Source organism: Lissotriton vulgaris, chromosome 9 (assembly GCF_964263255.1).
Source record: "Lissotriton vulgaris chromosome 9, aLisVul1.2, whole genome shotgun sequence".
Taxonomy (NCBI): Eukaryota; Metazoa; Chordata; class Amphibia; order Caudata; family Salamandridae; genus Lissotriton; species Lissotriton vulgaris.
The window spans coordinates 325,272,368-325,288,634 of record NC_141697.1 but is presented as its reverse complement, the minus strand read 5'-3'; the positions used below and the strand labels follow the sequence as shown (position 1 = coordinate 325,288,634).

At 42.4% G+C, this 16,267-nt stretch overlaps 1 protein-coding gene across 1 annotated transcript in view; it reads left to right on the top strand.

The window, feature by feature from the left end:
- EML5 (EMAP like 5) overlaps positions 1-16,267 on the top strand; it is a 1,453,541-nt gene that overhangs the window by 1,325,739 nt on the left and 111,535 nt on the right. Inside the window, exon 38 of the mRNA XM_086936634.1 lies at positions 10,821-10,983. Coding sequence (XP_086792760.1) covers positions 10,821-10,983 — 163 coding nt within the window. The remainder of the gene's footprint in view (positions 1-10,820; positions 10,984-16,267) is intronic.

Genomic DNA, 16,267 nt, shown 5'->3' with positions numbered 1-16,267 from the left:
TTTCTTCGCAATAAAGGTTTTAAAAAAAAAAAAAAATATGCATATATACTGTCCTAGACAATTCAACATCATTAATTCTTCCATTACTTTCGGCACATAATTCAAAGCCTTCAGACAGTGGATCCTGTCCCCTTCTCAATTAATGTTAACGTGATCTTCCTATGCAGGTTATCTATTTAAGGGCTCTCATAGATAATCAGAATTCCAGAAAGAGTTGTCATCCAGTAGTAGTTGAAAATCTTTATTCAGTTTTGCAAAAACCACAAACACTCCATATACATATACAATAATTTACTGTTGGTCATTCATTCGTGATAACAATAAAAACCTGTAAGTTAGGATAATAAAAGTAATAGACCTAAGAAATATACAATTCTAAAACAAGATGACCAAAAAGATTAAAAGTGGACTAATATAAAGCAATTCCTAAAATGTATTCCCAAAGTAGTGAATCACTTTAGCATCATAAGCTCGATATTTGTCTCAATGGACTTATATGTACACGATATCCCAACATAATAAAATAAAGTTCCATTAATTAGATGAAATATAAGTCGCAACAGGCCAACACAGCAAGTAATAGTTTCTGTTATTTTATGAGGAGTTTCCTCTTCCTATGCTAGACCTTCTTCCCACCGAAGCCAGGAAAACCATAGTCCATGCTCTGATAACACCTCATTTGGACTATGGGAATGCACTCCTGATTGGTCTTAGCCAGAAGGGCCTTCACCAATTACAATGTGTACAGAACACAGCAGCCCGACTGGTGCCCGGTCTCCCAAGAAGAACATCTGCTAGAGCTGCCTTATCCAAACTCCATTGGCTCCCGGTTAAGGAGAGAATTAAATTTAAGACCCTTTGCTATGCCCACCGCATTGCTCAGAACAAAGGCCCTGATTACCTAAAAAATCTCCTTACCATACATCGCCCGATAAGGAATCTAAGATCATCGGGCATGATGTTATTTAAACTTCCCCGAATCACAAGAGCTAAAATGGGAGGAAAATCCTTCCGATACCTGGCCGCCAAGTATTGGAATGCACTCCCGCTCTACCTGCGGATGGAGCCATCCGAAATGAGATTTAGGACAAAACTAAAAACTCATCTGTTCCCTAGCAAGTAATCCTTCTCTGAGCGCCATGCCTTTACTCTTCTGGATTTGTATTGTATTAGCAGTTAGCGCGGGGACACACAGTTTTGTGCAGCCAGGCGCTTTATAAATGTCTTATTATTATTATTATTATTAATCTCCAGGCATGCAGCATGTATCTGGACAAGGAGAAGACTAACCACTGAGCGATCACTTCTGAGGATTCGGATAATATCTTTTAAGCGATTCGCTGAAAGAATATGACATATTGGGACTAACCAGGTTCTTCTGATCCCAATATACTCGGGACAAAAAAACAAGAAATGTTCTTCATTTTCATGAATGACCAAACACAAGGGACAAGTGTACGAGATATTAACGCCTTTCCATTTACTACAAAATTCCTTAACTGATAAAATACTGTATCTGAATTTTAAAAACCGGGATTTCGCTAACGGAGATTCTATGATATTCAGAAACTCCTCTTGATGCATATTATACTTAAAACCCAGAAACCTTCTAGTTAGCTCCCTGGTACTCCCCCCTGTTAGCCATGTCTTGTTAATGTGGTCCTAATATCTCCTTTTTAGATTAACCAGATTTTTTTTCAATATACTCCGGATAAATCCAGAGCTCGCTCATACCCAGTTTTAACATCCAACTCTTTATATACTTTAACCAAAGGATATTCCCTTTAGTGTCTAATGCCATCACATCAAGCAATGAATGTCTCCAGGGAAGTGGAGAATTATTTGACCACACTCGTATCCAGAAGGTGAGGGGCTTAAAGGCAATAACGTGCTACATTTTTAAGCCCCAAATCCTAGCGCATGGGAGTCAGGAGAGCATTTCGGGTAAGTTACAGGACTGATCTCATGAAAACATTCTCCGTTTTTTCAATCACCCCAACATTGTTTTGACCCCATAGCTCTGCGCCATATGTTCCGGTTCCAACACCCTTGGTTTGATAAACATTCATAACTGGGGCAACAGGCCTAAGCTTGACATTTTCAATTTTTTATTTAATGAATGACTTACATATTGAAGTGACAATTGGCTCTTTGCAACTTGAGGGGCCCAAGAAAGTGAGTTTGTCAACCTTATCCCCAGATAGACAAAGTATTTCACCTGGTCAAGTGGCAGATCACCTATTGTAACCGTGCCCCTGAATTACTTCTGTGGATTGAAAGCCATGAATTTTGTTTTCATTACAATTTTCAAGCCAAATTCCCCACAGGATGCTAAAAAGTGGTCCAATGAATTTTTGATCCCCATCGGGCTCCTAGAGATATGTAGGTTGTCATCTGCAAAGAGCAGAGATGCCACTGCTTGACCAGTTAACTTGGGTGAATCACCTCTGCAATCGGATTGTGTTTTGATTAACCCATTAATATACAGGGTGAACAGAGTGGGCGCCAGTATACACCCTTGTCGCACTCCTCTGTTCACCCCTATCCAGTCAGGGAGTTCTCCACTCTTCCCCCATCTAACTTGGGCATAGTTGTCCCTCTGGAGTCTAATAAGAATCTCTAATATGTATCCCAGCACCCCTATTTTTTTACTTCCCACCATTTTCTCGCAGGGGTCTAAATCAAATGTGGCACTCAAGTTCACAAACACAACCTTCTTGATGACCACATATTTCCACAATATCAGTAGAAACCCGAACAATTGGTCAACTGTGCTCGTATTTTCTCTGAAACCTGCCTGTAGCGGTGATAATGTTTGTCCTTCCCTTATCCAGTCTTGAAGCCTCTCCAGTAAATGCTTACAAAATAGTTTCTGAGCCGTATCTATCATGCTAATAGGCCTATAATTCGATGAATTGCTTTTTTCCCCCTTTTTGAACATTGGTATCACTTCTGCAACCAGCCAAGAAGCTAGGATTTCTGCACTATATAAAAGCTAGTTTAAACTGTGGTTGAGGATCACAATACAGACCTCCGGTTAGGAGAGATATAAATCTTCTGGGATTATATCTAAGCCAGCGGCTTTGCCCTTCTTCATATTAACAAGTGCCATCTGCGTTTCTTCCAAAGTGAACTTGGGCAAGTCTATATCCCTTGCTCTATCAGGAAGGACCTCTAATGATAGATCGCTTGTCCTTGGGCTCGTATTGTTCTCCCCTGCATATAACAAGTTAAAATGGTTTGCCCAGGATTGAGGCTGTATAGAGTAGTCCTCCACTGCAGTTTGATCTTTGGATCCTTTAGCTAGTATGCACCACAACGGTCTACTATCCTTAGTTAGTGCTGAAGTATACAAATCTCTCCAGTATCCCTCTTTCCATGTTTTTTTACCTAATTTTGGATCAGATTGTAGTTTTTCCTTTTTGTGGCAACCATATTCCTAGAGCCAGTTTTAATAGCTGCCATCAGTTATGACCTGGCTACCTTACAGTTCTCATCATACCACCCATTTGTATTGGAGCTACTATGCCTGGATTTACCCATCTTAAAACCAACTTTTTTATCTGTGCTATTAGACTGGTAAATATGTCCAATGTAGGTTGAGCTTCCATCACCAGTGAGTCTGCAACAAAATTATACATTTGCACAAGAATTTCATCCCTCTTTTCAATCATGGTCCACTTGACCTTCTTTCTATCGTTGCTGACAACAATTGGATTTATCGAAAGTTCTACCGAACGAGGCTGGAGGATGGTGAGCATATCCAACAATTCTAATGATAGGGAGTTATGATCACTGCATCTCTCAATGACGCACGTATCCAATAATTTGCACCACAGAAGTACATCCAGCAGGATGTAATCAATCAGTGTTTTACAGTTGACAGGTTTAAATGCATGTCTTGACTCCTTATCAGAAAGAGAATCGCCATTACAGTTACTTGAAAGTGAGAGAAGCTACTTGGAATGCTACCCTCACATTCTTGACCGATCTATTTTGTCTTCAGCTCGGGATACCCCTCACAGCATCCTCCTCATCTGTGACATCCAAGGTTGTTTCTAGGGGCTCAAAGGTAGTATTCATATCCCCAGCAACCACTAGCTTATTCAGAGCCCCTTTTCTTTCTAGAAACTTGTCTAATGCTAGTATGGAAGGTGAGTCGTGGTGCTGTATAGGGAATTTATTATAAACCTTAACCAAGAGCATCCAATCCTTGGTAGAGGTGCATTTGAGGACAGGGGCTAGGAAATTGGTGGATTTTGTATCACGCCTTTTAATGGTACAATGTAGATGGGTCTTAATCCAGGTAAGGCCCCCAGCAGGACGGCCCTTAGGTGATGGTAATGTAAATGTATGTATGTAAATGTATAGGCATTTATATAGCGCACTACTTACCCGAAGGGTCCCAAGGCGCTTCGACCGCTGCGAAACCCTTCCTGGCTTCCCTGAGAGATGGTCTCTTAATGGGTATCTCCAGGGTGAGACCAGGCATCCCCGGCGGTCTGGTGGGGCCGTTAGTGAAGATGAGGCAAGCTAATGCCCAGAGTTGCCGAGTGTGATCGCTGATCAGAGTGGGCACCGAGGCGAGACAATTATCGAGTCCGCTGACCCTGGTCCAGAAACCTGCCGCGCCGGGAATCGAACCCTGGTCCCGGGCCGTCCTCTGCTCTCGGGTCTGCCGCCTCTAACCAGTGAGCCACACTACCTCACAGATTCTACGCTTTAACTAGTAAAGCCCACCCTGTATGTTTGGACTGTAGCCCATGTCTCCTGAAAGAGACATATATAATTGGTGTCAACAAACTTCAAACCTCCCCCATTCCTCACAATTAAGTTTTTACTTAAGGCTGGCTACATTCCAAGATAATGTCCTCAGGTTCCTAATTAGCTTTGGGTTTGCAGGGAATTGCCTTCACACATCTCCAGGCCCATCTATCATGATGGGTTGCACTAAATCCATAGATATGCTGGTATTGGAACCTTCCTTCATCGAGGTACACTGGACACATCTGGACAGCAGCCCCTTTACCTGTCATATACTCACGCCACAGCATCTATTAACTGCAAACCCTTCTGAAACTTAATTGCATGCCTTGACCCCTAATCACCTAGACCTGTGCTTGATTACAGCACTGCCACTGCACTAATGTGCAAGGAACTGCTTGTGGGTGAAGCTCATCCCTCATGTGCAGAGAACAGGATACCAAGTAAGATCCTTCATCTCCACCCTCTTCCCCATCAACCCTATTGTCCCAAATGCTTCTCCTCTATTTCTCTTCCTTTTTCACATTTACAGCTAACCATTAATGAACATTTTCAGAGGCCTAGAACTCTGCTGGTACTCCTAGATCACTGTTATCCAAGACTTTCCATCTTATACAGTCACTCTGAATTAAACTGAGGATGCATTCAAGTGATGGAAGATGTAGAGCGACTTCAGCCCGCAATATTTAAATTAATCTTTTAGGCCTCAAACCGTAAACTGGTTTTACCTCAGCACCAACATTCTTTACTTATCCCTCCAAGTTTTCCAAAACTGTTAATCATCCAAGAGCTATCCTAAACTGTTGAACAAGCATGAATTCACAAGTTAATAGCACAATAACAAAAACGGGAATTTAACTATTAATTCAAAAAAAATCGTTCCTTTACCTTACTTGTTTAACTTGTCTTAGTTTATAGTCGTTTCCCTCATAAATACGAAAGTTCATTATAGAATGTCCTTTACTTGATCCTACCATAGTAAGCGTATCACTTATGTGCCTTTGAGTGAGCCAAAATGCAGCTGGCCCTGCCGCTATAAACCTGAACAATACAGATTAAAGTAAAAAAATATATTTCTACAGACTTATCTCATATTACAGTCTCGCACAATTTAAGATGCCTTGTGTGCTTGCAGTAGGAAAGAGTTCAACATTTTAAGTGAAAGAACAGTCCAACAAACCAACTGCTTCTAAAGATTCTTCAGCCTCCACCTTCTGGTTTCCTCTCCATTGATTCCATCAGATGGACAAGTCATGGGAGCATGGCTCCTCAGTGGTGGGGCAAGAACTCATGAATCAGCTTTCAATAGAGATTAGATTGCTTCCCTTCTGGCATTAAAATAAACCAAGGCCCCCAGTTGCAAAATCTGTAAATTAACTAATATTAAAAGAGCACAGATGTCAACAAGGACTTATTCTGAGCTTCACCGTGGTCCAGTTCTAACAATATGAGTTACGTGGTCCTCACAAGGACCATCAACTTCTTATGTCTTGGATCTTAGGGTAAAATCCCTAATGGAGGGCTACTGAAGGAGGAGTACCTGGTCATGGTAATGTGCTGTCGAAACCAAACATTACTATTGATGGTTTCCCTCATTTACCATACAATTGTCATGTTTCTGTCAACTGTTAAAGGATGTAAGTAAAGCATAGTTATAGAATGACTTGTCCTAACATGAACCTAAATCTCAACCATACCAAACCTGAAGTAGCGCATTAAAATGCAACATAGACACGTGAGATGGCAATACCAAAACACCAAAACTTTCTAATTTCTGCAGATGCGGAAATGCCAATTTGCTTTATAACAATTATTACAAGGCATAAGAAAGGCAAGAAGCAAAAAAGGAGTGAAGACACACCTGGTACTTAGCTATTTTTGTAACAAAATGTAAGACCGGCCAGAATATGTCAATGATATTCTGTGTGAAAATAGGGCAGTAACTTTTTCGACCCTGTGATTGAGTATGTCATTGGATTGCCATCGCTTAAGTACATGCAACACATTTTGTAACACAAGCAACATTTTTAGGTCTCGTCCTATTCCATTCCGCAAGGAATGAATAAGACGAGACTATTGGGGCGAAACTAAGAGCTAAACTAAGCTCTCAAAAATGCGGATTTTTATAGAAGTGCATGTGTCCCTTGCACGCGCTTCTATCCGCCTGCCTGCCTGCTTCGCATCACCACATCAAAGCCAGCCATCTGTTGCTTCCCCTGAAGCTTCCCCCAGCGTGCGCTCGGCCTCAGCCATTTCTCCTCCCCTAATTATTCACTGCCCACGGCCGGCGGTACCTCCCCCCTCCCCGTGTATTAAACTTGTTTTGCTTTCCTTTTCACCCGTTTTCGCTGGTCGCCGCTTATAATTTTGGTGACAGCCTCGCTCGTAAGTTTTCCTTATAGAATTCCTCTTTTACTATGTTTTTTGTGTGTCTTGAAACTTCACCGTCAAACATGATCCTATCTCTTATTCCTCTGTACCTATCATTTTTTTAAATCTGTTTTCTATTTTTTTTCTTCACTCTCGATTCCTTGAGGATAGCCTGCACATTGGTTGAGGGTCCAGGTATACTGTCACGGGATCACACATCCTAAACAGTGTTTTTACCCAAAATACACACAACGAGCACAGCATGTGACCGTTATTGCATTTCTCGCCTCATCCGACAATTAAGGTGTACGTTCTAGTTCTCATAGACTTGGCACGTACGTGTCTGACTGCATCCGGTACGTGTATGACTGCATCCGGTACAGAACGCTTTCCCGGTAGTGTGTGGACTTCAGAGCATACTCGCTGAAGGTAAAAATATAATAGGTTTCTGATCTGGCACTTCATAGACTTGTTTGCTCTTTGTAATCTCCTCTGTCGCTTACCTCTCTTCCTCCTCGTTCTCTCGCTCTTTCGTTCCCTCCCCATTTACTTCTCCCCCCTGAGCCCCCTCTCTGTCTCCTTCTTGCGGCCTCTCTTTTCTTTGTCTTGCTGTCCATTTGATTTTTTCCCTCCTCTCGTTTTCTCTCTAACCCCTCTATTTTCCTTCTATTTCTCACCCCCCTCCTCCTCCCCTGTTATTTTCATTGTTTTGAGCTCCGTGTTGTCGCTGGCATGTGCCACAGGTGCCAGTGCTCATTGGTTGTTCTTGGTGCTAGTGCAAGAGCGCAAAGTTAGTGTTGTGTGATACTAGTCATGGGACTCGACTCTCATGCTGATGGTTATAGGGATCAGTGGTGGTGCTGTGTATTGTCGACTCCACTGCCTTTTGGTGTGACGATGTCTGCACGTACCTTCATGCAGTGAGCATCGCAACGTGCGTGTACGCCTGGGGCGCACTGGACATATCCTCACGCACCTTCATGCAAACAACACAATGAAAACACAGTACTTTACTTCAGGCACAAGTTGCCTACATTGCTATTTGCACATTCTCAGTCCTTCAGCCTTCAAAAGTTGATATATTGAAAACACCACACGTTTAACTAAAACATTAAGGTCTTTGTATCGATTTAATCCACAATTAAAAGCTCTCCAATTGTTGAGTACATCAAACGCTCCCTTTTCTTCTTAGGCACAGGTTGGGTCACATAGCTTAACAAGCATTTTTCGTGCCTTCTGCTCCCCTGATTGCACTCGTTTTTTTCTTGCCTTCTGCTCCCCTGATTGCCCTCATTTTCTTGCCTTCTGCTTCCCTGATTGTACTCGTTTTTTCTTGCCTTCGGCTCCCCGACTCCATCCATCCATCCATCCATCCCCCCACTCCATCCATCCATCCCCCCCCACTCCATCCATCCATCCCCCCACCCATCCATCCCCCAACTCCACCCATCCATCCCCCACTCCATCCATCTCCCCCAATCCATCCATCCATCCCCCCACTCCATCCATCCATCCCCCCACTCCATCCATCCATCCCCCCACTCCATCCATCCATCCCCCCACTCCATCCATCCACCCCCACTCCATCCTTCCACCCATCCATCCCACTCCATCCACCCCACTTCATCCATCCATCCCCCCACTCCATCCATCCATCCCCCCACTCCATCCATCCATCCATCCCCCCACTCCATCCATCCATCCATCCCCCCACTCCATCCATTCATCCATCCCACTCCATCCATCCATCTCACACCATCCATCCACCCCACTCCATCCATCCATCTCACTCCATCCATCCATCTCACTCCATTCATCCATCCCCCCCACTCCATCCATTCTTCCACTCCTTCCATCCATCCCCCCACTCCATCCATCCATCCCCCCCCACTCCATCCATCCATCCATCCCCCCACTCCATCCATCCATCCATCCATCCCACTCCATCCATCCATCCATCCCCCCATTCCATCCATCCACCCCCCCACTCCATCCATCCCCCCCACTCCATCCATCCATTCCCCCACTCCATCCATCCCCCCACTCCATCCATCCATCCATCCACCCCATCCATCCACCCCACACTCCATCCCTCCCCCACACTCCATCCCTCCCCTGCCCCACACTCCATCCCTCCCCGCCCCACACTCCATCCCTCCCCGCCCCACACTCCATCCCTCCCCCGCCCAACACTCCATCCCTCCCCCGCCCAACACTCCATCCCTCCCCCGCCCCACACTCCATCCCTCCCCCGCCCCACACTCCATCCCTCGCCCACACTCAATCCCTCGCCCACACTCCATCCCTCTTGCCCTACCTCTATCTCTCACCCTGCCTCTAACTCGCGCCCTCCCTCTATCTATCTATCGCCCTCACTATCCATCGCATCACCACAGCATCACTCAGGGGCACCACAACATCACTATGCGCTACCACAGCATCACTGAACGCCACAGCATCACTCGTCGCTGCCACAACATCATTCAGAGTCACCACAGCATCAATCTGTGCAACCATTCAACAACAACTGATTCAAATATGCTCTCTCAATGTATTAAACTTTATTACAAATGTCACAAAAAAAGTTAATATTTCACTTCTGTTCTTGTATTTTCATCAGAATAAAATACACCAAACATAATCTTCCAAAAAGTTATTTGCAAAAGTTTACGCTATTGACATAAATTACAATAACTTTTATTTAAGTATTAATTATTAAAAAAATACAACCCATTGTTATTTTTAATATTAATACATCTAAGTCAGGTAAATACAACACAAATTGCATTACAAATGCTATAGGAGTCACGTTTGCAAAAGTTAACACTATTGGCATTGTAAATGACAAAGTTATTAATTTCGCTATTTTCAAAACAAAAACATAAATAAAAAATGTGTCATTTACAATACTAATACCTCTAACTTTACTAATGCGAGACCTATTGCATTGCAAATGCTTGTTGATATTGTTGGAGCATTTGTTTCAGTTAAACTGGCTGTATCTGTACTTTCTAAACATATGTTTGCCGATCTGCTATCTCGTCAAGAGAAGTAGAACACTTAGTTGACCCTTGTTTGTTTTTATTTGCCTTAATATACAATGAAGTACCTACATGACAGGAAACTAAAATCTTTAGGAATGTCTGCAACCTGTCAACCTCCAAGTGCATGTTGTGAAGTTTTGGGGAGCAGACAATGCCTTTTAAAACATACATGTATTGCTATCTCATTGTCACTGTGTTGCTGGTTTTGGACTTCATATAATGACACAGATGAGCACTGTTACAGGATTGTGCTACGTGGACTCGACCTTTAAACCACTTCTCTGAATCGTCATCACATGAACTACTGCAATATGGTGGCAACAAGCAGAGATATGGAACTTTCCTAAAGCTTAACTACCTCATTTACAAGGCCATGGACTCACGAAAATTCCAAGAAAGATCGCATTTTGTGTACCGTGGGGATGGAGGGGTTACTGCATTGTCAGAAAATAAAACATATTTCACAAAGAGTCATCTCTATATCCATAATCCTTAAGACGCTGCTTCCCTTACCTTTTCTAAAAACACCACTGTACCTCGTTTTCATTACAATATTTTTAAAAGGATCACCTTGACGGTTGACAATGACTTAGATTCTGATTGTATACTTTAACAAATGCCTTTGACTGTCTTTCTCTTTAGATTCAGCCCAAGCTCCCAGTACTTGGCTGTGGGATCCAGTGAGAACGCAGTGGATTTCTATGATTTGACACTGGGTCCTTCACTAAACCGAATCAGCTACTGTAAAGATATCCCAAGCTTTGTCCTCCAGATTGACTTCTCTGCAGACAGCTCCTATCTGCAGGTACAGTAACTGGTGACAACGTTGACCTATCCGCCATAGAAGCACATGATAGTCAGTTCTCCATTTCACAAAAGTAATGTATTGCAACATTTATATAATGCTTACTACCTGTATGGGAGTGCTGAAGCACTTGCCTACATGGGTAGCACACTAAACCATGTAGGAAGTGTGGTTGGAAGGATGTTGGCTTTGTTTTGATACTATGTGAGAAGTGCTTCCACATTTTGTGCTTGAGGACCAGCAAGGAGCGATTATGGTGTTATGGTGCGCAGCTCTTAGCAGTGTAATGGATGAAGAAGTGTGAGAGAAAGGAGCACAGTTTATGAATTTTGGTAAGCTGGCAGCTTTGAGCACCTCTGCAGATTCCTTTTTTGGTATTTCTTTTGTTCATATTCCACTTGGCTTTTTACTGCACAGGGTTGTCCATTCTGAGATATTTTATTTAAAGTTTATGGCCCTGAGTAGTTATAAGCTCGAGGGAGAAGTGATTAGGATATCTGCCGGGATGGACTTTCTTAATGTCATCCCAAATTTGAATGTCATTTTGAGATGCCAAGAATTGGTCATAGTATGTAGCTAGTCTGGACCTGAAGTGGTGGATTAAATTAGTCCTCCGTTGGTCAGCAGTATGTGGCAGAACCTTTCAGTTATTCTACATCTGTTTAGATAGTAATGGGCTGGTGTATTGATGTGGACTAATCCACTACTGGGTAATGGATATTTGTTTTATGTGAGTGTAAGAGAGTCAAGTACCAAAGAGAATCTTTAGGCAGCTTGTATTAACTAGTTAAAAGGTGAGTGGGCCACTCCCGTTCTGCTACTCAAACTATTGCATCACAAAGGTTTGGGCAACTGCCTGAATACCTGAAGTAACTACACAAATGTTCAGGACCACATTGTGCCTGAAAACCTATGTGCACTGACTGCTCTGTGTATTTAACATACAATGTCGTCAATTTCATCACTTATTCACCAATGTTAAACCATGCTGTATACAGTGTTTAAATGAAGTTTTGAAACAACCAATTTGTTTTTCAATGGTTCATGTATTCGACTCAAATTTCACAGCACAGCAAAATAAAGATTTTTACCGTTTGTAATATATATTTTACAGCATCAATGAAACCTTATTTATATGGAATTGATGAAATCTTCATCTGTGCATTCCACTTTACGGAGTTTCCTTTGCCCGATGCATTTCGGGACATAAAGTCCCTTTTTCAGGGGCCACTGTATTTGAATGAACGTAAAAGACATGATTACCGCAGCAGCCTATTTGTGAGCCAGCCCAGGGGATGATACCAACAGTTTGGCAGTCTTATTCAATATGACTCTGCAGCTTTTTTTTTTAATGCATTCCAGTGCAGCGCTGCATAGTTGGATGCCGTGCTCTGTTGTGTGAAAACATAATAAATGAGGGCCCAAATATATTTATTTATTTAAATGTATTGTTGAATTGGATTATTGGATGCAAGACATCACACACATGTCCTCCTCATATTCATCAAAGGCAGACTATCTCGTGCATGTCTGAGATCCCGGAACAACACTTTTAAGGAATTGTCATATTTCCCAAAATAATCAAATAAAAGAAAGCAACGTTTTCTGTGTTTTCCAACTACCCAAAATATTACATCAACAGTGCATTCAGATGAGAAACGCCACTTAAAAAATGAACACTAATTAAAATGGTGCCCCCACATAAGACAATACACATAGTAAAACGTCAACACTTCCCCTTTTAATAATCCTGGAAAACGGTGCTTTCCCATCATGCCCAGCAGAGTCATTTAGGCTTTTTTTCTGTTCTGTGAGGATGATTCTGAATACAGACGTAGTTTATTTAAAGCTTATTTGGCTACTAACACCACATTTTGATTTCTTCACCTATATTCGACATCTAAGGATGTGATCTGCAGCTTTTCTTACGAAAAAAAAGTGTTTTCGCCCTAATATTCACAGGATGTGTTTCACCTCCCAGTTCTTTTTGACCAGTATTCCAGACAGTGCTTTAAATGGAGGTACTCACTATATAAAGTCCCTGTTTAGGCCTAAGAGGTGCCGGTACTCTCCTATTAAATGTATTGCGGTTTATATAAGAGTTTTATATAGCGCTGGCCAGACTCGAAGGTATCAGAGCACTTTACAACATTTGTCGCGTAGCAATCGAATACAAAGTATAACAGTAATAAACACATTGATTTGTGACGAGTCCTGTTCAGGGATGGGGGACAAAGGAGCGAGTCAAGAGGTAGGTTATGTAGATGCCTTCTTATCAAAGTGACTGTATACTCCACTGAGCAAGATTCTACGATAGGTGGCCATCGGAAGAGTTCGGTTGCGGAAGAGGTCTTTGAGCTGGCTTTTGAATTTTATGAAGGAGGGGTTAGTCCTTTATGGACTGGGATGGAGTTCCAGATTTTGGGCGCATTTCCAAAGAAGGAGTGTGATAAGGTTTTTTTTTGTGAGGAGTGTTAGTACTCCTGAGATTCTTTGACTGACTGGCCTTATTGAGTTTGGAGGCCAGGTAGGCAGGTTTGCCAGTGTGCAGAGCTTTGTGTGTGAGACAAGCAGTTCTGAAGTTGGCACGCATTTCGATTGGGAGCCATTTTAGCTCTCTGAGAGAGGGAGAGATGTGTTCGTATGTCTTTACTCCAGTGACCATCCTAGCTGCTGCATTTAGAGTTGATCTGAGTGGAGCTAAGTGAGATTTTGCCATGCCTGTAGGGGTTGCGTTCCCGTAATCCAATCTGAATAGAACCAGGGATTGTGTAGCCTGTTTAAGGTCATTGGGAGGGATGAAGGATTTTATTTTGTTGAGTAGTTTTAGGCTAAAGAAAGCGCTCTTTGCAGTGTTCTTGATATGTTTGATCATGTCTAAGTTTGGGTCCAGAGTGATTCCCAGTAAATTTACAGATTCGGCCGGTATGAGATTGCAGTTGAAGCATCAATCGTTTTTAGCCATTCTGCCATTTGGGGGGTCTGCTCTTTGTTGGATATGAGAAGGATTTCCGTCTTATCTTGATTGAGCTTCAGGTGGTTGAGGGATAGCCAGTGTTGGACTTCTCTTAGAGTGCTTAGTCTCTGAATGTCACCAATGGAGGAAGTTTCTAGGTCGATATGGGTATTGTCCACATAGAGGTGAAAGGGGATGTTGTTTGTTTTAGTATGGTGGTGAGGGGCTCCATGTAGATTTTGAACAGTGATGGGGAGAGAACTGATCCTTGAGGGACGCCCCTGCTTAAGGGGAGTAGGTAAGGCGTGAAGTTTTTAAATTTTATTCTTTGAGAGCGGTTCTGCAGAAACAGGTGAAACACTGCAAGACCACCTCTTCTGCTACAACCCTTTCTCGGAGTTCATTAATGTACAATCTGTGGTCAACCATGTTGAAGGCTGCCGATAGGGCCAGGAGTATGAGTGAACATCAACTATGACATTCAGGATCGCTGTCTCTGTGCTGCAACCTTTTCTGATTCCCTTTCAAATGAGGAAGTGAAGGTAATGAGTACCTGCCTATTTAAAGCACTGATGCCAGCTCTTTTTATAAATGCTCAGCTCGTGGTGGAAAGTTGTAAAAGGCTGATGAAAACAATGTGTGTGCAATGTATTTTCCGGTCTCTCACTTGATCATGGAATGCAGGATTTGTCAAACATGTCCTATAGGAGGCTGAGAGACATGCAAGGGGTTCACCTCAGGGCTAAGAAAGGGGAAATTGAGTTTCATCTACATTTTCACCTTTACTCTATCTACTGTATACATAATATCATATGGAATTCCTGGTCCAGATAATAAGTGACCATATGTATCAAGCAAAATTGCATTCGCAAATGCCGAAATTTGCAGAATTTCAGCGTTTGCAAATGCAATTTTGCCAAATGGTATGTATTAAGGCAAAATAAGGAATCGCATAATTTGTGATTCCTTATTTTGCGATTGCATTTAAGGAATCGCAAATTTTGCAATTCCTTAAATGCAATGTAAGAAGCACCAAAAAAGTTCAATTTTGCCTTAAGGAATCGCAAATTACCACCAACTTCAAGTTGGTGGTAATTTGCGATTTCTTTGAAAAATGCACTTTTTTGCATTTTTCAAAGTGCGATGTGAAGCACATACATGCCCCTTAGGGCATGTATGTGCGCCACATGTGCACCCATGCTTATTTCAGGGATGGAACAGGGTGTCCTTATGACACCCCTGCACCCTAGAAATTGCATTCTCAATTTGCGATTCGCTAATTGCTAATCGCAAATTGAGAATGTCTTCCCAGTCATTCCTATGGGCCTCTAGGCCCATAGGAATGATGGGGAGGTATCCCTTAATTGCGAATCACAAATTAATCGCACTTTGCGATTCGCAATTAAGGAATATGTAGGATTCGCAAAATGTATTGCAAATCCTACATACATAGCATTTTGCGATTCTCAAATGGCGATTTGCAAAAAATCGCTATTTGAGAATTGCAAAATTACTTTTTGATACATATGGCCCCAAGTGATTTGTGCCAGAAAAGACTTGCCAAATGTTTTTTTAGGTCCTCCAATGCCCTTAGAATCCAAAACAACGTGACTGCTTACATAACATTTTTAGTGCCTATTAGCAAGGTACCTCAATAGTAGATAGGTTGCTGCAAAAATGTAGATTATATTTTTTGAAACCTAAGAAGCTTGCTTTGGAGCTATCTGGCTGTCCATCTGCGTTTCAACTATAGCACTTGTACACCTTTGAGTGCTGGGTATGAAGAATAGCTACAAGTTATTGATGGAATAGAAAGGTTTTTCATACAAGGTGATAGAGGACAGACTCAGAGCTGAGTTCAAGGTATAAGCTGTTCCAAAGCATTGGATCAAGCCCAGAAAAGGACCTTCCTCCTTTACTCTGGTGGATAGCAGAACTTGCAAAAGTTCTTTCAGCAAATTAGTGACCCAAGAGGACCCTACCTATATATTTTCTTAAATGTACAATGACTCTTGTACACAATACCAATACAGAGTGATTAGATGGCCACCGGTTTGCTCTAATGGACACCAAGGCAAGTATTAGACTTGGCACCATTGGCGTGGGTCTCCCTTCCATTTTTTTGCTGTCACCTCATCTGTTTTTGCTGGCTTAGATGCTTTGGACACTTTGCCACTGCTGTTCAGTGCCAAAGTGCAAGTGCTCCCCTTTGTAAATTGATGTAATGGATTAGTGATTCCATGATTGGCTGATTTGATTTACTTGTCAGACCCTAGTACAGTGCACCGTGTGCCCAGGGCCTGTAAGTCAAATGCTGCTGGTTGGCTT